The following is a 24,407-nucleotide window of genomic DNA, read 5'->3' as shown; positions in this document are numbered from 1 at the left end:
TGGCATGTGATAAATCTATTATGGTAAAATGACAAGCTTCAACAGTGGCTTCCATGCTTTCATATGCAAGGAGGGATAACAAAAGGCACTCCAGACACTTTAAAGTGCAGAAAGATTGTGCAATAAATGACTCAATATTACTTTAAATTGATAACATATTTCATCATCTAAAGAGACTCTAACCAAGACATTATTTACACATATTATTTGATTGCTGAGACCAAACAAACTTTTATTTGTGTCAGGACAGATTTGAGAAAATGCAGTCGCTTCTGGTGTGAGATAATTGGCTGTCTGAAAGGAAATTGTCCAGGGGACACTAGGATGTTTGATGTTTTACCATCCTTGTGGGAGGCTTCTCTCACGTCCCCACATAGGGAGCTGAAGCTGACAGAGAGAGCTCATCCACTCTCCCCGGATTCAAGCCCCCAACCTGTCAGTCAGCAGTCCTGATGGCACAAGGGTTTAACCCATTGTGCCACCGGGGGCTCCACCAAACAAAGCTTAAATTTATGCACAACAACACAGAGTATGGGAAGTCTTAAAAATATCCATACAGGCTTCCATCCAGTGTTGCTCAACCATCAGCATAGCAAATAAAGCTGCCAGAACACATTCCCTACATACAGACCTCTATGTATCCTCCAAATCTAACCCCAAAAACTATAGAGCCCACCACAGCAGCTTGGGAAATGGGTGGCTTGGTTGGAGAATAACAAAGGGAAATCCTATTCAAGAAATGAAATCCACTTGCATGGATAGACTTGTGCCTTGCCAATCATTATTGTCTTTTCTAGTGAGTCACGTCTTCTTATGATATACCCAAAGTATAACCTTGGCTTCTAGGGAAATTTCAGGCTTGATTTGTTATTTGTCCTTTTAGAAGTTCATTGTCTTTATACAACTCTTTTCTAGCACCCCATTTGAAATGAGTTGGGCTTCTTCCTATCAGAATTCTTTACCGTCCAGCTTTCACAACCATATATATAGCTTCTACAATTACATAATTTTGATTCATTGTAGAAGTGATGTTCCATTTGCTTCAGGATAATTTCATGCTCACTTTTAGGAATACTTTAGAGTTATGCATAATATATATGTTATGCATACATATAACTATTGCCCTAAAATGGTCCTAACAACAGTGCCATTCAAATCCGTTGAAGATGCATTTCAGTTTTAGGCATGCACTGCTATTCAAGAGCTATCTTTGTTTTGGTACTTTTATGAAGAAACCTGTATCCAACCAATTGTATATAGATTAATCCTGGGGGTTTTTTCCCTTTGGAGCAAACGTGGGAAATACATTAAAAATACACTGAAGAAAAATGCCAGTAGTAACATAAAAAGTGATAGGTCAGCTAACTCGGGACCATTTAGAACAGTATCAAACAGCATTATTGACACTATTTTCTTACCAGTGATTTCCAATATAATATATTTCGGGGGGAGGCGGGGGAGAGATACCATCTAACCTAGCCTACTCTGAAGAGGAAAACTCATATAATAAATATAATTTTAACAGCATTAGAGGATCCAATTTGCATTCAAAATTGTCAGTTGAAAGATACTGCTGATATGATTGCCAATGTGTCACAGACATGACAAACTGTCTTGCTATCTACTTTTACACAACCAACAAATAGCCAAATAATATCAGAAGTCTCATAAAATTAGCTATTATTCATTTGCAAGTAATGACTGTGTCAGAACAGCAATAAAACATTGTCAGACATCACATCTTGTCCAATTTCAAAGTATAAGTAATAGTTATATAGGAAGTTTACTAAATCAAACTAGTGCTCCAATTCTGAAGTCTCAGATTTCTAAGGTGCATAATGATCCAACTAACCTATATAAATGGTTTCATTTTTATGATGCTAAGCGTGTTTTAAGCATTTATTTGGTTCAATTATTGCTGAGTGAATTGCAGAATCATCTGTACAATATGATATAGATGCAATGCATATATAATATATGTTGACAACTTTGATGATCACAGATTTTATGTAGTAAAGAGCATATGTGATACTGCCTCGGGTGCAAAGGTCCATGGAATACCTAGATTCTGCTTTAGCAGAACATCATTTTCTTTGGGAACAACCTTTTCCTACAGATCCTTGCCTGAGGTCTTCCCACTGCAAAGTCAAAGATCTAATGGAACCTCACATGGAAGTATCCCTTTTAGACTAACCAGTTAATTTTGGTAGTCTTGAGGAAAAGAAAAAATAGGCTTATGTAAGTCAAAGCTGGCCCAAAAGCTCAGAAGGAATTTGTATACAACCCTAATAGACACAGGGTTTCCAATCCTGGGATGATTTACTTTCCATGTTCAAGCTGGAGACAAAAATCTACATTCTAGAAAAAGCTTATAGTAAGGCATAGCTCACCTGCTGAAATTACAATGAGCTCATTGGTAATATATTTAGCACAGTGTATTCAATAATGCATGGTTAACACTGTGATTAACACTGAAAAAAGAGAGACAGCAATGTAAGCTCTTCGCAGGCTATAAATAGTAAGTGATCAGTAGGCTGCATTCAGTTTAGAGCCCAAAAAAAATCAACTTTGAGTTACTAGCAATATTGATTGAGTAATTCATAGTTGCACTCGCCCCTTAAAAAAAAAAGGCTTTTGCAATATTTGGCCCAGCTTAATGTGTCAGAAGTTGTGCAAACACTGCTTAGTTGTTATGTATCCAGACCAATGGCTAAGTCTAAGACTTAAGACTAAGTCTAAGAGTTAAGACTAAGAGATATGGAATACTCGTCACAAAGAAAAAGCCAATTTAGGATTTTACTGCTGTAATATGTCTGGAGATGCACAGACATTCCTATAAAACTAAACAGTTTTATTAGTTTACTTTGTTTACTTTGTTGGCCTACAACTTCCAGAGTCACCTGACCAACATGTTCAGAGCTCTGCTAGCTGAGGGATATCTGCAGCTATTCCTTGGTAAGTTCTTGTAAAAATAAACTACAACAAATTCTCCCTCTATGTCAACCCTAGCACAGACAATATTATGGTTTCCTTCCTGCTCTCCAAGTGATAAAGACAAGGGTCTCCTCAGGAGGAAAACATATTATTTCAACTAATATATGAGTTCTCAAAGTTTAATTCTTCATTTTTGATACTGTATTGTTTCTTTTACTAGAGATTATATTGTCACAGAATTCCTGTCTTTGAGTAAGTACAATAAAACACTTTTGACCTGCTCGTTGCAAAGGGTGTAATTTAAATATGTGTATTCATATTTTAAAACTCAAACGAATCCTTTATAAATGGGTCATTTTCTTTGTGTTGGCCTCTTTTTTAAACAGCAGCAGACAACAGAATGGCTGTCATGATACATTGAAGTCATTCGTACCGTAGATGGCTTCAACATGTCATTATATTCATTCTTCTCAAAACTAACTTTCCAAACTCTGGCATACTATTGTTTTGCTTCTGGTTTACTTTTGAATAAAACCTACCTAGTGCAATGTTTAGTCAACTCAATGAAACACTGAATAGATATGCCTGACAATGAACTGTCCAAAATAATGTATTGATATATATCTTGGGGAAATTCTACTGCATAATATAGATGTTTACAAAAAGAGACAGCTAGGAGAAAGGAATTCTTTCTGCTAAAATGTCAAGAACACCTGTCTCTTTAAATAAAGATTGAAAGAATTTCACTCAATGCAAGGCTATTCTTCAAAACACATGACAGAAGCAAAAAATAGGGAAAAGCTGAAGCAAAGCCTTTCAAGCTGCCCTGAGAAGAAAAATATAATATGAAAATGGGAAACATCCAGTAAAAACTGTACAAAGTCTTGAAAAGCATGAGTGTTCTCTCAGAAGTATGACACAGGAGTGTGGTTAGTTTAACTGGAATATTATTTCAGTAAAGCAGCCATTGCAGATTAAAACTAACTTACTCTTTCCCTTTCTTTGCAGTTTAATCAGGGGGACTGACTTGGAGTCATGTTACTCTGCCTGCCAGCCAGTGAGATGTATCAGCTCAGCTGAAATATCTCTGTCAGAGCTATATGAAAATGGCACCCATGTGCCAAATTTGATGAAATTCCATCTTAAAGATGGCTTATCATTTCACACTGCTTCCACAGTTAGTAATTTGCATCCATCCTAGAGATATTGTGGAGAAATTTTCATTCCTGGAACGGAAACTGTCAAAACATTTTGATTTTGTTATCACCAACAATTGTAATAGGGTCTAAATATTTTAAAGCCATTATGGTTCTAGTGATCTTCTGTAAACAGAAAAAGTTATTGCTGTTCTAACTTGGAACAGGATGAAGGGAAGGAAATCTGTACATGGAAGAGACTTGTGGAGAGTGATATGAGTGTATATTTATGTGGATCCCTCTCCATGGGATCAGAACTCAGATTTTTGGGGAGTGCATCTTTTGCTCCCAGTTTGCAAGTATCCATTAAAATAATATGCAGGAATGAACAGTAACTGCACACACTTGTATCAAACATAGGAGCCAAGAGCATACTTTCTAATACTCAATAGATGAAAACCAGGACATGTGGCTAAGCAGCATATGAGTACAGTCAAGATGGGAATTTTTTCTAATGAGGAGGAAGGAACTCATAAGTTAGGAGAGGCTGCAGCGGTTTGGTTTTGCCTGAAGACTATGAAAAAGATACCTCTCCCTCCTGCTAAGTACAAACTACTTTTGCACTTTGAACTCTGTTTATAGCCATTGAAGTAAGCTGAGGATGAAGTGATAAAGTGGGAGGAGAAGAAAGAAAAGCAGCTAAAAATTTGGAATACAGAGAATCAATCAATAACTCCGATAAATCAAGGCAACTGGAGGACATGAGAGAGCTAGGGCCCTTCACACAGCCATATAATTCAGACTATCAAGGTAGATAATCCACAATATCTGCTTTGAATTGTATTATCTGAATCCACACTGCCATATAATACAATTCAATGTGGATTTTATAAAGCTGTGTGGAAGGGACCTTAGGATAAAAATTATCATTCCAGTTCTGATGCTAATTTCTTGGAAGGGTATACAGGCTACCTGAGGTTCTATGGCTTGATGCCACAGAAATTATTTTAGTACTACATCTCATAGAATTTCAACCCCCTCCTAATCCAATGGCCACCAGTCCTGCTACCTGTGGGATTTTGGGAACTACAATGCAAATAGTGACCTTTCTGAGCTCCAGAGTAATCATGGTAGTATGGTAACTCACAGAGGAAATGCTGATAGCCACAGGATGTAGAGCTGCCATACACAGCCTTGCCATCTCCCTTTTTGTGTATTAACACAGAAAGAAAAGTCCTGCAGAAGGCTAACTGAAATTGCTTGGCCTGAAAAAATAAACCTGGACAAAAATCTAGATGCAGCTCACTAACATTTGTACCAATTGAAATGCTCTTATAATGCATGTTACAATAAGCCAAACTTACTATTACTACATCATGTGAATACTAACTGGATTTTCTTTATCCACGACTGGATGCAGTGCTGCACAAATGTAAGTTTTAAGAACAGGGTTAACCAGAGGCACCTACTAGTTTCGTAGAAAAAAAAAGTCTGGATAGAGAAGTGGTCCTTAATTGTGAATAGGAATTGTAAAGGAGAGCACAAGCAGCTGAAACTGGATGGATAATTGAAAAATGAAATAGTTGATCAGAATTAACTACTGACCAAGATGGTGTCTATTGATGTAGCCTCTGCCTCTAGATTATTGAAGGATGAACTACTTGGCAAGAACGAATTACTGACCAAGATGGTGTCTATTGATGTGGTCTCTGCTTTTCATTCTTGTTCAACCATGATCTCAGACAATGTTATAGGAATTCCAAAGCTTGATTATTAAACAACACAGAACATATCATTAACATATTGATGCCTATAAATATAATTTCTGATTATTGTTGTTATTGTATCCATTAAGCCACTTCCAACTTATGACTATCCTAATACAAATCTGTAATATGGTTTTCTTGTTGAGATCTGTTCCAAAGGGGGTTTTGCATTGCCTTCCACTAAGGAATCAAGAGTTGTGACATGCCGAAGCTCACCTCAGTGGGTTTCCATAACTGTGTGGGGACTTGAATCTGGCCATGCCAAAGTCCAACACTCAGTTCACTACATGACATCTGCTTTTCCTGCTGATATTTCTCATCGGTTTTATATAGATGGTAATAGTATGGGGGACAGGGTAAATGCTGTAGAATAGATTTTTGAAAATCATTCCACATAGAAAGGGCATTGGGATGAGTCTGATAGCTATAACTACTGCAACCCACAGTTGCGAGAATGATTTTAGAAACATCTTCCCAGAACATATTACTTGAGTAATGGAGGAATTGTCCAGGATCTATATTTCCTACCAAACAAATCTATGTATTTGATCATAAGTCCCTCAGCAACTTGCGATCAGGCTGGCTATGATCTCTCCTTTTCTATAGACCACTTTGTTAAATTTGTTGTTTCAGAAAGCATTATCTTTTTCTATATTTCATAGAATCATAGAATAGTAGAGTTGGAAGAGACCTCATGGGCCATCCAGTCCAACCCCCTGCCAAGAAGCAGGAAATCGCATTCAAAGCACCCCCGACAGATGGCCATCCAGCCTTTTAAATCCATATCCTATTTGGAGCATTAACGAGGAAACATTGTTGGAATGTTCAATGCTAATATAGTATACTTTTCAGACTTTGCAAACTGAATTGTATGCAAGTAGAACTAACAGACTACCTGCAGTAGTTGGCAGTAGATGATCTAGTACTCGCACACTATGGCTTAAATCTTAACAATTATGACTTCTTCAGATGGGCTACTTTACCTGTCATATGCCGCTTGTTCTCTCTTTTCGGCACAGAGTTCATTATACAATGTATGTGTACTTCCAGCTCCGTGCCGAAAGGGGAGAGGAAGCAACGTACACCACCACCGCGGCAACATGGGAGGCTTCCTGTGTTGCCTTTGAAACAATGGAGCAAAGCCAGACAGTGGACACTTCCCCCCATAGGATGGGGTCCCAGGTAAGTTGAGCGATGTGGGGCATGGGGCGAAAGATTCCCCACACACCTTGAGTATTAATGCTCTTAAGAGAAATTAATAAGTTGGTCAAATAATGAAAGAGGGATGTACAGAAGGATTGGTTGCAAACATTTGAATAGTATGGATGAAAAATTCCAGTCCTCCTTAGTAGGATTTTTGTGGCAACACAATCATATAATCAGTTTCATTTTGAATTATACAGAATAAGAAAGAAAGATTTTCATTTTCTATATTTTACTATACCGTGTTTTCCCTAAAATAAGACAGTGTCTTATATTATTTTTTGCTCCCAAAGATGCGCTAGGCCTTATTTTCAGGGGATGCCTTATTTTTCCATGAAGAAGAATTCACATTTATTGTTGAACAAAAAAAAGAGAAAGAACATTTATTATATACTGTACAGTAGTTGTGATCACAAACCGACATAACCAAATCAGACAAACTGACTTCTGTCAAGAATTTCTTGTTACTACCATTATTTCCATATACAACTGGTATGTACATTTATCAATCCTGCATGCTATAGTGTTTTGTTTGGCGGGTGCCGGGCATGCTTCCAAATAAAAACTTTGCTAGGTCTTACTTTCGGGGGAGGCCTTATATTGAGCAATTCAGCAAAACCTATACTAGGCCTTATTTTTCGGGGAAACAGGGTAGAAGTTGCACAATACTCCAAACTGCTGATTTCCTTCCACTACTTTATTAGTGCTTGTCCCCTTTTTATATACCAATTTACCATTCCAATATTGTACTTTCACATGTACCCCACAGTATTTCAACAAAGTAAGGATTAATGCAAAGCAATTTGTCTTGTACATCCCACTGCTCAGTATGTCATTAGTAAAAACTACAATTTCCACTCTTAGTACTCTTGGGGGAAAATTAAGCCTCACTATTGTTTTTTCATGCTATAATAATTTATAATAAATTTTCTGACCTGTCCTGTTTACAGCTAGTAAACAGAATTTACTATTTTGTTCGTTTGGTTCAGGAATACAGTGCACTGTATTTCTTTCTTTTTATCTTTTAATTATGATTTAAATGTAGTTTAAACTGTTTTAGCTTGGCGATTTTAATAGAATTGTCTATGTTTAATATTTTTAAATAAGATTTTAGATGGATTTTGTTTTTGTTTTTTAAAATATCCTTTTGAGTCTAGTGCCAACAGGGTATAAGTTAAACAAACAAATAAAATACAGAAAACTCTTCTGTATGCCAGTTTAATAGAAAGTTCCACTGAGTTCAGTGTGGCTTACTCCCAAATCAGTATATAGTAAAATTGTCTAATATAAGAATATTTTAATAACTGTCTTGACACTGATAGATTGTACATTTTATTTTATTCAGTTCATAAATATCCTTTAAGGAGAATCCTATAACTTGAAAACATATTCAGTCTTAATATATTTGTTCTCTGTGCACCTTTGAGGTCTCTTCTCTTTTCTATTCTCAGAAAGAGCTATGTGATAAATTTCAGATTAACTATTAAACCCATTTCCAGGGGCTTACTCCAGGTAAAAAGTAAGCCCCTAGAAATGGGGCTTACTCCTTACTCAGGACTACAGCACTGTCAGGAGGAAAAGAAGCAACTGCCAATGGGAAAAAGCAACAGGGAGAAAAAATGACTCTAAATAGATAGAATTAAGATTATGTACTGAAAGTACTTTTCAAATCAGTAGTTTTAATAATAATAATAATAATAATAATAATAATAATAATAATAATAATAATAATAATAATAATAAGGACTCTGGCCATAGAGAAGCAGAATTCATGTTCTGTAATGCCATAGAAACAATGAACCAGGGTATGTTGTAATGGAAGTGTCGGTGTCAACAACATATATGCAAGCAAAGTTATTTTATTTCAGATTAGAGCTGAATCATGGGACTTGAACTATGCATTGTGACACCCAGGTATATGAAGATAAGTAAGAGCACATAACTTATCTTCTCATAAGATACTCAGGATGGAATGAGATATAAAATGTTGAACTAAATGTAAATTGCTAGTGGAAAAAATGCATATGAGGAATTTAGAATACAAATCTCCTCCACTCTAATTCCCAAACAACAGTAAAATATGACCCAATTTATAAAAGGCAGTGTTGGTGCTTTGCAGAAGGTGGCAATAAGTGGGAAAGGCCATGGGGTCAATGTCTATAAAGGAAATAAGGTACTGGAGGATTAGGTTTGATCAGAGTTGCTTTCCCTTGCCATGGTTACATGTCCCTAAAAATATATCTGCTAACCCTGTGCAACAACATGATTTTAACTAATGTTATTATGTACTCAGTGCCAATTCATCTTACCTTCCAATGCAAACAACACTTGTGAAAAAAATGAGCTGACAGCAAGAGACTGCCAGAAAAAGAAAAGGATTTTAGTTAATGTCTTTAACTGCCATATAACAAGATACAGAAAATCATTTTAGGCCTCAACCCTAACTGCCTATTGAGGGGCATGGGAGTTATTGCCTATGCCTCCCAATTCTGTTTTGATTGAGAAGGATAGGAAAGAAAGCCCTCCTACACCTCAAAAGAAAATATCCTCTTGAGGACAACTAGGACCATGGCAACAATCCTTGGGATCCTGGGATTAATGGTTAAGAACTGGGATTTAGGTTACAATATCCACTTCTGTATAATCCCAATTTTGCCCATTCCTAACAATCCATATAAAAAGACACCCACAAAGTGTACTTAGATTTTGGCACATCATGTACATACCTCAGTCTTTTCCAACCTGGGTTTCTAAAAATATATTGTCTAGCAGTTCCCATAATCTATCGTATATGAGAGTTGTTGTACAACATATTTTGAGGACATTGGGTTAAGAAAACCCATTGCATTGTTTTTTTGCTACCACTCTTAAATGCCATCTTTAATTAAATAAAAGCCATGGCCATCTTGGAGTATTTGTCTGGCAGGTGCAGCCAACTACATGGATCTTCTTCAAAGAAACAGCTAAAGAAATACTTGGGTGATTTATTGTTCATGCATCCCTGCATTATGAGCCCGTATAACTACAAATTGGTTTGAAATCCTTGATCAATCATATTTCTACCAAATGCTTATGAAAGGCAGAGCCCTAGAAGGAGGATGTGGCTACAGATTTCAAATGGCCAATTGGAAAAGTGCCAGGTGGGAAGGTCATAGGTGATTTATCTTCCATGTCCATTTCCCATGCCTAATAATTTTAAAAGTGCTTCTTCTCCTAAAGGAGGTATAGCTACCATGCCAGTCAGAAAGATTTCAGCATGCTAACATGTTCTTAATAGGCAACTAAAGGCATGCCTGTGCTTATTCCAAGTGTCTCTTGTGGTAACAGTTAATTAGCATGATAAAATTCTCATTTTGTTTCATGCTTACTGATAATTCTTTCATTCCTATTCATGAGAGAAAAGAAATGGTAATTTACCCCTGGGAATACTGAAGATAATTTAAAATGTAAAAACTGATTTGACCCTTATTCACAATAAGACCCAAGTGCACGAAAGAAAGAATAAAACTGGCAAGTGCCCTGAAGAAGTAGAGACTATTTGATTCACCGACTGTGATATGGGATATGGGAACACAAATTGACAGCTTTGATTAGACCGTCTCCGAGGTTCCCTTATGAACAACTACAATAATACGGATGCTATATTGATTGTCAGAACAGCATTCCATCATCATCCATCTTAAAATGTATTTTGCACTAAAAAAATGTAATGGCACATTCCATGCAAGAATATGGAACCAAAACCTGATGGCATCTCTTCTCTTTTCTCCCTAAGAAAAGAAAGGTAATTTAGGAAGAATTAACTGAAGTCAAAAGCCTGGAAACAACTATTTGGACTGCAAAAAAGTTACTTTTCCAAGTTCCATGAAGCAGTGTGTTTATTTCTGTATCTGTGTGCACTTGTATTTGCCTGATTTTTTCTCTATTTCATGTTGATTCCCAAGTTGCATTCCTGCCACGACATTCCAGAAATTCCCTGCCTGACTTACCAGGCAGGGCAGTTGTGGTCCGGGTGCTGCTCTCTGCCTGCCATCTTGTCCTTTCGGCCTGACACTCCCCAATCCCAGCATGCTGCACATCCAGTCAGGCTGCTCCTCCAGCTCAGTTGCCTTCAAGTGCTCCCTGTCCTCCCCTGTTATTTTGTGGTTTTGTTCTGCCAGGAGAATGTATTTGTAGTGGTCACATGTTGGGGAGATTGGCATAGGCCTTGGATCCGCACTCATGTCCTCCCATAAGCATGCACTGGGATGGGTTTTTTCGGCCATGCACATTGGTCTGGTAGAGGCCGACACAGCCTGTATCAATGTCTCTACCTAGCCATTGATGGTGGCAAACCTGAGGGGGTGTTGAGTAGGGCAGCCCAAATCAATGATTAGATGAAAGCCTACACAGTGCTGCCTCATGTTTGCTGCCTTTGATGCCATAAAGGCATTGGTACAGGTTGTGTCAGCCTCTACCAGGTTGTTTTATTGGCTCATCATGTGGGAGAATGGCAAACCTCAGTATATATTTGCAAATAATGGATGAGCAGAAGTAATTGTGAAGAATCCAATGCAAGTTTCTAACTTATCTGGCAAGCATTTTCCTGATTAATCTCCTGCCATCCTAATTTTTCAACAACTTTTAAAATCTCCCAGTTTCTTTTGCCTCCTCCCATTTTCTCCTCAGGTTATTTCAGTTATTGAAAACTGAGTTCAAAGTGCAAAAGTAGCTTGCATCCAGGCTCATCTGTTCCAAAGCAGTCCTGAATTCACTGAGTGGTCACCTCCTCCATGTCGCCACTACAACTTCATAGAGCTCCATTCAAGTTCTAGGCTATTGTAGGCACCTCTGTTGTTGTCAGGACTCATGCAACTAACAAAAAGAAGTGGAGCAGCAAGCTCTCTTCCTTCTTCCTGGCCCCATTCTGACATCAGCAGAGATGCACCTGAAAGCCAAGCGTGACAGAGCTTCAAGGCTGACTAAGAGTGGCAGCAACAACATAGGCAACAACCCTTTATCTGCACTGTGATGGTGCCTGTACAGTATATGTACGGGCAAGGATAAAGTCAAATTGGATCAAATCCCACTGTCCAGACTGCCCCCAAACTCTAGGATACTCCAGATTTTACAGCAAATTCCTGAGTATCTCCTGACTTTGACAAAATGGGGCAAAGTTTTAAATCGTTTTAAAAAAAACAATCTTTGTGATACTCATTGAAAACCACTGTGCATCATGGAGACAGTCAGCAGTCCATTTGCTGTGAGTATGGGATTTAGAGTCAGTGTAGACCAGTGATTCTCAATCTGTGGGCCCCCAGATGTTTTGGCCTTCAACTCCCAGAAAGTCTAACAGCTGGTAAACTGGCTGGGATTTCTGGGAGTTGTAGGCCAAAACACCTGAGGACCCACTGGTTGAGAACCACTGGTGTAAACAAATCCTCAATTGCTCAGATGGTGGAGAAGAGAGCTTAGATCTTTCTTTCCACTTAGGATCAGGGAACAGCAAATTGCTGCAGTCCATCCTAGCTTTATAACTTTTGTCAACTTGACTACCTCTGCTCTTGCCTGGCCACACATGTCCTAGTTTTCATCTGTGAAATGTTGGAAGATATGCAAGTCCCATTGAGCTTGAAGAGTCTTACCCCCAGGTAAAATGCATATAAGATTCCATCCTTAGCAATGCATGGGATTATGCAATCGGAGTCACTAATCTCTTTTCATTTATTGTCATGCATCTCACAAAGCTGCCAAATATAAAGTTGTCCTGGCATTGTGCAATGTTTAAAGAAACAAAGCTGGGATTTTCTGTTATGATGGTAATCAGGCACCTATTATGTTATGTTACCAGTTTCGTTGAAATCTGTTTTATAAAATGCTGGTGACATTATCTTTGAGTGTCTTAACATTTGTCATTTGATGGGTCTTAATTTACACAAAAAAATCCACCCAAAACACTGAATCCTAGTTCATGTTTGCCATTTCACAGTGAGGGAACAAATGAATGAAATTAAAATATGTGGCAGCAGGGATGGAGGGTGCAAGAACAGCAGAAAATAGGCCCAACTTGTCCCTAAACTGGTAAATTCATTTTCTCAGTTCTTTGAACACATAAACAAAAGAATAAAAACCAAATCTATTGCCTTACCTGTTGTCAGGTGGAAGTGCTTACAGCCCATATCTTTGATGTCCATATTGGGAAAATAACAAACCACCACAATTGTTATTTTTTTAAGAATAACTCTGTTTTCTCTTAACAACACAGACCAATTGCCCCACGCTAAGTCAACAGAAGTGACTGCATTATCTGATACTTTTCAATAACTCTCAGCTTAGGTCCCTTACCTGAAAACCACATTGTGTTCGTTTAGTACACACTTTTATTTTCATTTTCTTCATTTCCTTTGGTTATTGCTGATTGTAACATCATGTTTTCCCAGTGTGGGGAGATATTTGACTATTCCACATAAGATAGACAAAGCTGACAAAACCCTCAGAAGCTGGTCCAGTATTTGTATACATTAATACATGCAATCTTGCAACAACAACAAAAATCAGAGCGTGGGGAAGATTTTCTCCCCATGTGTCTGCACTTATTCTTTAAAAGTGGAAAAAACTGGAACATGTCAAAGGAGTTATTTGTGTCTGGAAAAGGTTAAAGCTCTCAAGCAAGAAAATAAACCTTTCTCCCTTTTCATCTCTCTCTTTTAATTATGTTTCTGTTTCACAAGAGTCAGAAAGCAGTTAGACTAGGTCACTCAAAAGAGAACAAATGTACTGAAGGCTCTAAACAGTAAATCATACAAAAATTAGGTAGCATTGTAGTTGCTGTTCTTAGGCCCAATAGTTCAAATCTTAGGCTAATTTGAAGCTATTAAGAAGAAAAGAATCTTTGAAGTGATAATATTCAAGTGTACAATAAATCATTATAGCCTTTTAATACCATTTCAATTGCTATTGTTCTATCCTCAGGAATTCTGACATTTGGTGTTTGGTGATATACTTAGAATTCTGTTCTAGAGAAGTCTGGTTCAGAGAAAGGCACCAGAGCTCTGTAGCAGAGAATTCTAAGTATCTCACCAAACAATAAATCCCAGGTTTCCACAGAATGGAGCATAAAGTGGTTTTTATTACTCCTGTTTGCGTCATTCATTTCCAACTTATAACAGCCCTAAGGCAAACTAATCACAGGGATTTCTTTGAAATATTTATTTATGGGATTGAGAGAATGACTTGCCCACTGGGTTTTCATGGCCAAACAGAGATTCTACCAGTCTTGTGACCTCGTCACATGGACCTCTTTCCCCATCCCAGGATTCTGCTGAGACGCAGCCAAGGCAGAGCCCGCCAGAGCCCATCACATGACACAGGGCTACTTCTGGAATGACTATCCGTGTTCTCATTGACTAAGCCGGGGCAGAGATGGATGAAGCCGGGAACAGATGGCAAACACTGTAGGTTGGTAAAGAGGTGATGAGGAGTGATGCTCAACAGTTTCCCCAATGTGCCCCAACTTATGGACCTCCATCTAATGAGGTCCCTAGTTTAACATTCAAATCACTAGACCATACTGGCTGTCCTATAAAATGGCAGTACACTGTTATATCCATGCAGCATAGCTAAAGTATACAACTCTTCTGCCTAATGCCACTGACTACCAGAATTATTTCTGCAGAATCATGTGTGTAGACATAAGTAAAGGATGGTACCCTGTGAACCTATGTTCACACAAATGTCAGCCATACTGCTCTCTCAGGCTTTATATAAAACCCAGGCTGCTAGTATGAACTTCCCATAATCCTAATAGCCAACATAAAATCAGTAGGACAAATAAACCATTCCAACTTTCTTCCAATATGGGACCCAACAGAATATAACAGGCATAATGGGCATAACAGAACAATAGGCTTGCATTCTCTTTTGAAGTTTTAATTTGAGAAAGAAGATGTAGCAGTCTTTTAGTTTTGGATTTCAGGAGCTGAATGTGCTTTGGGGCTACTGCTTCTTAAAGCTTGGAGAAAATAGCTTTTAGGGACTTACATGCATTGCAACAACCATTTCCGACACTGTCTGGGGGATCATGGAAATTTTTAATCCAAAAAGTATTTTTTTTCACGTCTTGGAAGTACTTACCCCTGAGGTTGCTAATTAAATGCAAGCTTGTAGGCTTGTAAGCAAACAAATAACAATAAAATGCACTATAGGGCAAGCCTGCATTTAAGTTAGAGTTGGGAATCATGCGGTTCTCCAGATGTTGCTGAAGTGAAACTCTCAGTATTCCTCATTCCTGAATATGCTTGTTAGGGCTGCCAGGAGTCGCAGTGGAGCAATATTTGGAAGACTGTTTTTATACCCGATTTAAGAAATAATTTTATAGCTATAGGTCTTGACAAATTATGTACAGGACAAAGAGCATGTCTGAAATAGAAACCAATTGGATCACCAGAGGAAAACAGTTCCTGTTCTTCTTAAAAAATGCAACATGCTACTGAAAAAAGACCAGAACTCAGCAGAATTTTTCTCCTAGTTATTAATACTTTTGTGCCCATTTACAAGATTGACATAGGTCTCCTGAACTTTTGTCTCTTAAAGAAAATATTTGAATCTTTGAAAAACTTTGACAAGGGAATATATAAATGCCCCCAACCTCAAATAACTTTCTTATTTGCATTTATAACCCCCCTCTAAGCATGGATGTTGAAGAAATATCAGATAAAGCAGTCACTATTGTGGAATAAATGAGATATTTGTCACAATGAAACAAACTGTTGTAGTGGAGAAGTGCATACAATACCTGTTATTTTTATGCTGTACCAAAATTGCCTGTATGGATATTTTCCTCAAGACAGCAGAAAGCTATTGAAATACATTATCACTTCTTCCCATTCCCTGGACGCTTGTCTGCGAAGCCAGGAAACGCAACATTTCATTCATCCCTCAGGAAATTGCTTTCATACACATTACATCCAATACAGCCATCACAAATCCTCCCCGGCCTCAAAATCTACCAAAACCCCCATTCCCAAAACTTTTCTCCTCGAAAAACAAATAAAGTGACAACAAAAGAAGAAACAGTTTATAAAACAGCAAAGGAAATAATGTTAATTTCTTTCAAATATTCAAAGAAAGCGAGAGAAAGAACAAAATGAAACTTGAGGGGAAACTTACTGGCGTTACAGTTTATCCTGATACAGTCTAGATGGGGAAAAATAAATGAAAGATGAAATTGCATCCTTCAAGGTAACAGCTGCAGACATCCAAAAACAATCAGTCCACCCTTCCGGGGACAGACACACGCAAAGAGATGTGGCCATTTTATATTAATATACATTCTGTACAAGCTCAGGGATGGTTGTATGTGTGTAACATGTTCTTCAAAAATAGGAGCTTCATATACCTACTCCATAACTGTGTATGTGCATGTCACTAAGTACACAAAATATACTTCTATTGTAGTATATGTGCTATATACCTCTATCTTACAAGACTCTATACGACCTTCTAAGAATTATTTTCTTTTGAAGGAAAATTGCACACTGACAGTGTATCTAGAGGTACTTATCAAGAACTATGAGTTTAAAATATCTTACATATAATTAAGGAACATATATTCACCCTTAAAATGCAAGCCTTTTCCCCAGTTAACTTTTGAAAAGCCAAACTCCTAGGGTTGTTTAAAGAAGCTTGAATGTTTTAAAAGGCAAGCTTTATGTTTCTATTGAATGACTAGTGTTTTTGCCTAGATATGCCTTCTACCTAAGGATTAACTTGGAAAGATGTTCTCTGACAATACTTGACCCTTTCCACATCTTCTAAAGACAGCCTCCCTTTGAAAAGCCCAAAATGCTTGGGGTGGGGGGAGAGTGTTGTCACTGCTCTCTGAGATGAGGAAAGGGTTACCATACTGCCCCTTGTCCCCTATCATAAAATGGCCACTTGCAAACAGCTAACCGCACGAACGCCCAGCCCAGATTTCAGTGCATTTTGGAGGGTTGGGGCATTTTATTTGGTTGGAAAGGGTTGATCCAGAGGTAGCCAGCTCACCAGCGCTTCAGAGCCCTGCCTCACCTTGCTGCCTGAATGTTAGATTTGAATGATGCCTCAATAACATTCAGGAAAAAGATGAAACAGGTCAGCCATGCGGTGGCAGAATTGGTCATCTTTGGCAACCCTCATATGATTCAGATAATACAACAGAGATAAAAACCAACAAAAAAAAGGGCCAGGGTAATATATAAACCTGATAATGCATACAAATGCACATTAATACTCTGCAAAAGTAGATAGTAGACTCAGAGTCTCAGTTGAGAAGCTTCTGAGCACTCATTGAAACACAAGAAATATCTTAGGTGATTGGTCATAATTTTGTAAAAGGAGGAATAAGGAAAGCATTCTTATACCTCCTTCGTGTCTTGAACTGTTAATATGTTACTTGCTAGAGTGCTGCAAAGTGTATTTTGAGCAACACCTCACAACACTAGATAGCAAATGTGAATGGAGCTGCTCTCCACACTAGAAGCCACAGACAAAATTGAGAGCCTTGTTGACCAGCAGTCTCGCTAAAAAGCATTTTTAACTAAAAACCTGGATAGATGGTAATGTTAATTATACAGTGTGTAGGGGAACAGCTTCAGCTTCACATTTTGTTAACTGAGGACTGAACAGCCTCTATTATTTATCCCAAAAAGTTTTATATATAAAAAAGGAAAGGATCATAAGGCAAAGAATCTGAGTGCTGATATATAAACCAATCAGAAACAGTGAAGCCACAGAGAGTCTGTTGTCCAACAGAATCTCTCTTAAGAAAATATGGGTTTGGTTTCGTGCGATTAGGTTTGTCATGTGTCGTCAACCGCAACAGAAAAGTGGGAGCAAACAGTCCTTGAGCATTTGGTACAATCCCCATACAGGAGTGGCAATATCCCTTTAATATGTGTGTCAGTGGAGTGAAAAGATAAAAGAGATATACATACATGTATATGAAACAGGGAAATAAATGGAGTAAGAGAGAGAGAGAAATATTACAATACTATGTGTCAAAAAAAGGTTCCATCTAATTTTGAAAGTTGATTTTTTTAAAAAAGGCTATTGCTTGGCCATCAACAGGTCAACTCAGTTTGAGGAACTGAAATAAAATTGTAGAACCTCCTTTGGGTTTTTCAAGGATTGTTCTAATAAAATAAGTCGCTTCTTAATACTACAGATTTGTTTTTGTTCTGTGCCCCATCTCTCTTTCTGCTATCTGTCATTATTAGGAATCTGCTAGTTACTTTTAATTACTTTTAATTGCATTTTTCATTGCTTGCTATTGTTTACTATTGAGAACATGCCTGCTGGGAAGATCTATGATATTAAAGTGATAATTCAGGTAGAGGAGAAGGCAGCATAATTTATCTCTGCATTAAGAAATTTTGATACAGAAATCAGAAAATGTTTTATAAATGCTATGAATTATATTTTAATTTTGACAATAAGAAGCAAATTCTTTCTTCTGGGAAATGAAAGAGCCTCAGTAAATAGTACTGCTGGTCAATGAATCAACAGCATTCATTTTGATTTGATATTTTTTTTAAAAGGGGAGCAAAAGAAAACTTTTTCATCTAAAAAACAAATAACTGCACTGACTTATGCTTGTAAATCCATGAGGAATAATATACCCCCCTTTTCTAGTATAACAAATTACTTTTATAGTTACATGGGCCTCATTAAATGGTGAAGAAAGTTATCACATGGTGCAAGTAGTAGGCATGTGTTGCAACAGGGATCTTCTACCAGAAGCTGACTATGAAGTCACACTATGGGACCTAGAGATTCTTTGGAAAATATTTTTTCAGATAATAAAATAGTATTTTATTGGTGTTTTTTCCACTTTTGCAGGACCCTCATCTTCCTATCTCCAGGAGAAATATAGAAGACCTACTGTAATTAAAAGGGTTGCCATATAAGTGTTTTTGAGAAATGAGAACCTAAAACATTATTTTTAAATTATAGAACGTGATCCAACTACTTTCATGTCTCAGAATTTAAACTGCAACTAATTACTGTTAAAGGAGGTGAATGATGGGTCACAAATTCCAGGAGTTGCTACAATTGTCCAAAATAATTATACTTAGCATAGTGTGAGACTATGGTAGGGGAAGATACTCCTTTAAATAGAAGGAAGGTATCCTGCCCCATGACAGAAGTTTTACTACAGTCCTGATTGAATTAAATACAGGAGGGAATGTAAAGATGCTGAATGACCTTAATGTCCTGTAAACATGTAGGAGTGCTGCAAGCCAACATATTCAGCAAAAAAAGAAGAGGATCAGAGGGATCCGTTTTTGTATGACTGGCAACTACTATCAGTACATGCTTTAAACAGCAGAGTTAATTCTGGGGCGCATTTGAAATGTCTGTCTCACTCAATTCTTTCTCTTTCTCTCCACCACCATTTCCTTTCTCTTTGCTTTCTCAACAGAGATGTCAGACCTGATGCATTCAAGTTTGACAAAGTCAGGATCCAATATGTTGTGAAATGTGTTGTTAGGAAACAATGGGAATGATTTGTTCCAAGTTCCCATCTAACAATTCCATAAAGAAGCAACTAGACCCTTCCTTTCCTCTCCCCACCAAATCCATCTAATCCTCCTTTCTGTTTTTGTTTTTTCAGCTAAATGGTGCTGTGCAGGCAAGAGGGATATGCCAGCCCCTGCAGGCTGCTCTGTACACTCTGTTCGAAAGGCTGTTTGCTGTGCGGGCCGCAGGCTTCAGGCCTTTGAAGGGTTGAATACCATCTTTTGATATACCGTGACTGATGGGGGTATAAGGAAGCTTTTACAACTTGGATACAGAGCATAAAAAGATCACAGAGAAGACCTTAATAAACAGACAACCCTTAAAAGAAACAAAATGGAATTAAACAAAAAGTGGGAAAGGAGAGGGAGCAAGCACAAGAATCTTTAATACTATTCAAAACAGTCTGCCAATATTTCTTTCTGGAAACTCAGAAAGTTCCAATTCTATGGCATTGCACTTTAATTTTGAGTTTGTGGTTTTTCACTAAATGTCATTAAATTATTGTGTTTTATGTAGGACCCACATTTCCTCCATTGCAATGGTCAAAAACCATGATCCCCAAAACTAGTGATCTGTGGACTGATACTGGTCCTTGAGCTACTGGCAGCCAATCCCTGGTGCATTTCCAGGACAACAGCTACAGACAATGGACACAAATATGGTGTCAGTCCCTGGTACACATCTTTTAGTTTCTCATATCAGATAACTTAAGGGGCTCTAACTTAAAGGACTTTTCTTTGAACATGATTCTATTTGAATTGTTTGCAGTATTGAAAAGTGTCCTTTCTTAAGTCTTGATATACATATTTGTATGGGCTATCATACAAATTTTTTAGACACCAAGTAATATCTGAAAACATTGCAAATATGTCTTATAACTGAACTTTCTTAGTATGATTTATTTCTCAACTGAGGCAAAGATGGGGTGGGGCAGTGGTGCTCAACTTGTGGGTCCCCAGATGTTTTGGCCTTCAACTCCCAGAAATCCGAACAGCTGGTAAACTGACTGGGATTTCTGGGAGTTGTAGGCCAAAACACCTGGGGACCCACAGGTTGAGCACCACTGGGATAGGGGAATGAAACACACTTCTAAAATGAATGTGTTGAGTAAAACATGAGGAAGCTTTATGCAACATTCTAGTTGAGAACAGTAAATAGAATCACAGCAATACTACTGTTTACATTTGGAAAAGAAAGTCAGCTCATTTAACTTCTAGGTAATCTGTTTCAAGTATTTTCTTTCTCCAGAATATAATAATGTGTGTATATTCTACAACTGATTTCTTGCAAAAAAAAAACTGTTTTGCAGAGAAATACTTTTTTTTGAGCAGAAATCATTTTTGTTCATAACTTTTGTTGAGATATTCTGATGCTCCTTCAAGATAAGAAAAAAGGAACATTCTTTACATCTCTGGAACCTAGGATGAAGGGTAGAGGTTAAGCAGAAAATGACATCTCTTCACTCTTTGTTTTCTTTGAGAACTGAGCTGTACATGAAAGGCTGCTTTATACCATTCCAACACAGATAAATTCAAGGGAAAGATACTATGTAAAATGATTAACATTTCCTTTTGCTGCAGTACTTAACCTTTAAAGTTATACATATGCAGGTTTGTTCATATCCTGGTGGCCTTTAGATCTTTTTTGCTGTCTAGGTCATCATTTCCAGAATATTTTTGGTAATAATTTCCTTGAGCATTATTGGCTGAGAATTATAAGTGGTATACTCCAAACATATTGACTATAATGATTTACTGAAAGCCAGTGGAGTGGACCCTCAAGTTATAAGAGAGTCACCATATCTTCACAGACAGTAACCCTCATCTAGACTATGTGACTTCCACTTGTACAACCAGGTTTTGAATGCCTTCTTGAGCAAGTGATGCAAATGTCCATTGCATTAGTGTTTTGACTCTACAGGCTTCTGGTCAATATTGCCTACTCCCAATTTCCATTTATATCTTGACTTGGAATTAGAACACTGCTTTTTTCAAATATTTTTCTCCATCTAATTAGCTTTTGTTCCTTTCCAGCTAAAATATATTCCCTGCTAGGTATTTTATAATGTACTATTTTATAGAAGTCCTGATGACAATAGTGTCTGCAATTTGAAAAACTTATCCCTTCAAAGGGCTATAAACCAATGTTATGACTTTTGGACTGTTTTGAATAGCAAACAAATGGAGCAATGAGGGTGTGATTGATCAAAAGATGGACCGAAAAGCATGTATTATACAAAGCTAACCAGTTCAAGAACCAGAAAGGAAACTTAACAACAACAAAAGACTTAAGAACCACATTATTCATAACCAGGAATTAACATAATATCTTCATGCAGTGATGGCTGGAGAGATTGTGTCTCCATGATTAATACAGTTACAAAAGTACATCAGCGACTACTTATAATTCAGTCCAACCAAACTGGGGAAGAGGGGAGAGACAAAACAAGAAAACCAAAAAACAAGCTCAAACTAAAAGCCAAGGGGGGAAGTCTATGTACGATACCTAGATTAACCATGAGTTTGACACGGCCACCATCCAGCTCTAGGCGCAGGGTGTCAGCTGATTCACGTGATGTTGTGGCCATCAGCAGCCCATAAGCTCGCTGAGACATGAAGCGGAAAGATACATCTTCTGCCTCTGTGTGCATGACCATGGGCATAACAACTTTCATATACATGCTGCCATCATAACTCAGAATGGAAGCCTCTGAAAAAAGGAAGAAAGGAAAAAAAACCATACAATTAATTATGAGTAAGCTAAAGTCCTTTAGATCTTGAAGAATTCTTCTATGTATGAAAGTGCTGTAGCTAAAGTACTTCATTATACATTACTATGCATTGTGATCTCTGGGCAGCAATTGGGATAGTATTTTTCAAGGGTATTGCCCACATGTTATAGGCTAAAATCAAGATGCAGGTGAATGGTCAATATCAACAATAAAGCTTCCTTTTTGTATACAACTGGTCAATATTTCAAATGCAGCATCCATCATCTGTTATGATATTGAAAATCTGGAAAACTTCATTCTTTCCTACATGTCAGGCTAATACATACAGGTCACTTAGTAGGTGATTTTTGCTGGTTTTAAATATGTAAAACAAAGACATAAATAACAAATACCAGTGTTCTCCAGGTAAACTGAAAGCAAGCTTTAAACAATGTCATATATACTATTATTATTATTATTATTATTATTATTATTATTATTATTATTATTAACTTCATTTCTATCCCGCTCTTCTCACCCCGCAGGGGACTCAGAGCGGCTTACAACATACATTTAGGCAAAAATTCAATGCCTCATTATACAAAGCAAATAAAACATAACCAAATCAATAGAAACAATCAACATATAAATACAATTAAAAACCATTAACATTAAGATATTAAAACATAAAACAGCATCTAGATACACCCTACTAGCCCCTAGCACTAGCCCCTAGCACTAGCCCCACCCCCCTGCTAGCCCCCCCCCCCACTAGGCCTGCCCCCCTGTGATGACTCATGGGCCATGTAGTCCCGTTCCTAGTGCTGTTGTGAATGATGAAGAGGAAAACTTGGGTTTTCCACCATTTCAGCCAGAAAAGGAACTATCCCAGCCAGAAATTGAGCCTTTGCACCTGCAGGAGGCTTGTCTTCCAGAAATCTGCCAAACAAGCCCTGAGTCGAGTTCTCCCCCTTTTTCGCGCCGTAATTATTATCTCCAGCAAAAAGGAGTGCAACAAGCTAATCGCAGGAGCTTGAGAATTGCAGCAAAGCATTCAGATGATTAAGCCTGCTGCCATGAGAAATTTTAGGGAGTCATACATCTGGACACAGAGATTGACTTTCGTTTCTGATTCCCCAGAGAAGTGTTCTCTGGTGGGAAAACGAGGCCTATTTAGGTTCCTTGCTCCCGAAGGAATCTTGCGGAGTCAATTCGTCAGCTACCGGAGCAGCGTGTGTGGACAGCTACTCCTGCTTTCAAGCCTTTGTTCCTGTTCCAAGCCTTCGTTCTCAGCCTTGTTTTCTCCCCGGATCTTGCCTTGTTTTCCGGACCTCGCCAAGTAATTACCACGGATCTTGTTCTTGCTCCTCGTTTCCTTGTTGCCTTGAATCAAGCTTTGTGTGCCAAGAATCAAGTTATTTCCTAGCCTTGCTCAAGTTCATGGACTAAAGGACCTTGTCATCTCCCCTCACTTGCTTGGCAAGTGAGTGTTTCGGTTATTGGATTACAACTTTGGACCTTAATATTTCATATTGGACATTGCTTTTTTGGACTAATTTTGACCTTTCCTGAAAGGTCTACTTCTGGACTATTTCCTATACTTGTTTTTATTAACTTTATATATTTCCTTAATAAAGATATTAGATAGATTCTGGCCTCTGTGTATGGTTATTGGTGCTCTGCAGCCTGGGTCGTGACACCCCCCATGATCTTAAGGTCTTCTTTAAGGCTCCCTTGGATGGTGCTGGGTGCTAGGATTACCATACAGACTTCCTGCGCACACTGAATGAAAAGCACAAGTTTGGGGTATATTTTAGAACATGAAGAGACCAGGGGCCATTCACATGACATGCTTATAGAATTACCATCCAATTTTAATTGTCATTATTCAATCCTATGGAATCCTGGGGTATGTCGTTTCAAAGGGGGACCGGAGAAATCTCTAGCTGAGGTTTCTGCATATCTCTCTTTACATTGTTCCAGAGAATTCTGGTGGCTCTGAAGTTGTGCCATTTTGGCCACTTTTGAGATTTGTTTTCTTTGATTTGGGGAGGGAGTAGGCTCTGAGGGACTGTTTTTCAGGTGGATTAAAGGGTTTGGGAGCCCTAAAACTACCCCAGC

General features: G+C 37.9%; 1 protein-coding gene across 35 annotated transcripts in view; it reads right to left on the bottom strand.

Annotated features, from left to right (window-relative positions):
• nrxn3 (neurexin 3) overlaps positions 1-24,407 on the bottom strand; it is a 1,581,531-nt gene that overhangs the window by 1,078,465 nt on the left and 478,659 nt on the right. For 27 of the 35 annotated variants that reach the window (XR_010002008.1, XR_010002009.1, XM_062967917.1 and 24 more), the window contains 2 exons: positions 22,082-22,285; positions 16,187-16,213 (listed from right to left, as the gene is read on the bottom strand). Coding sequence is in view for 33 of the 35 variants with exons in the window: in XM_062967917.1 (XP_062823987.1) it covers positions 16,187-16,213; positions 22,082-22,285 (231 nt within the window). In the remaining 2 variants the exon portion in view is untranslated. The remainder of the gene's footprint in view (positions 1-16,186; positions 16,214-22,081; positions 22,286-24,407) is intronic. The other 8 variants (XM_062967959.1, XM_062967952.1, XM_062967956.1 and 5 more) reach the window with 1 other exon arrangement.

The sequence above is a fragment of the Anolis carolinensis genome, chromosome 1 (genome assembly GCF_035594765.1).
Source record: "Anolis carolinensis isolate JA03-04 chromosome 1, rAnoCar3.1.pri, whole genome shotgun sequence".
Classification (NCBI taxonomy): Eukaryota; Metazoa; Chordata; class Lepidosauria; order Squamata; family Dactyloidae; genus Anolis; species Anolis carolinensis.
This window is presented reverse-complemented; position numbering and strand designations above follow the sequence as displayed.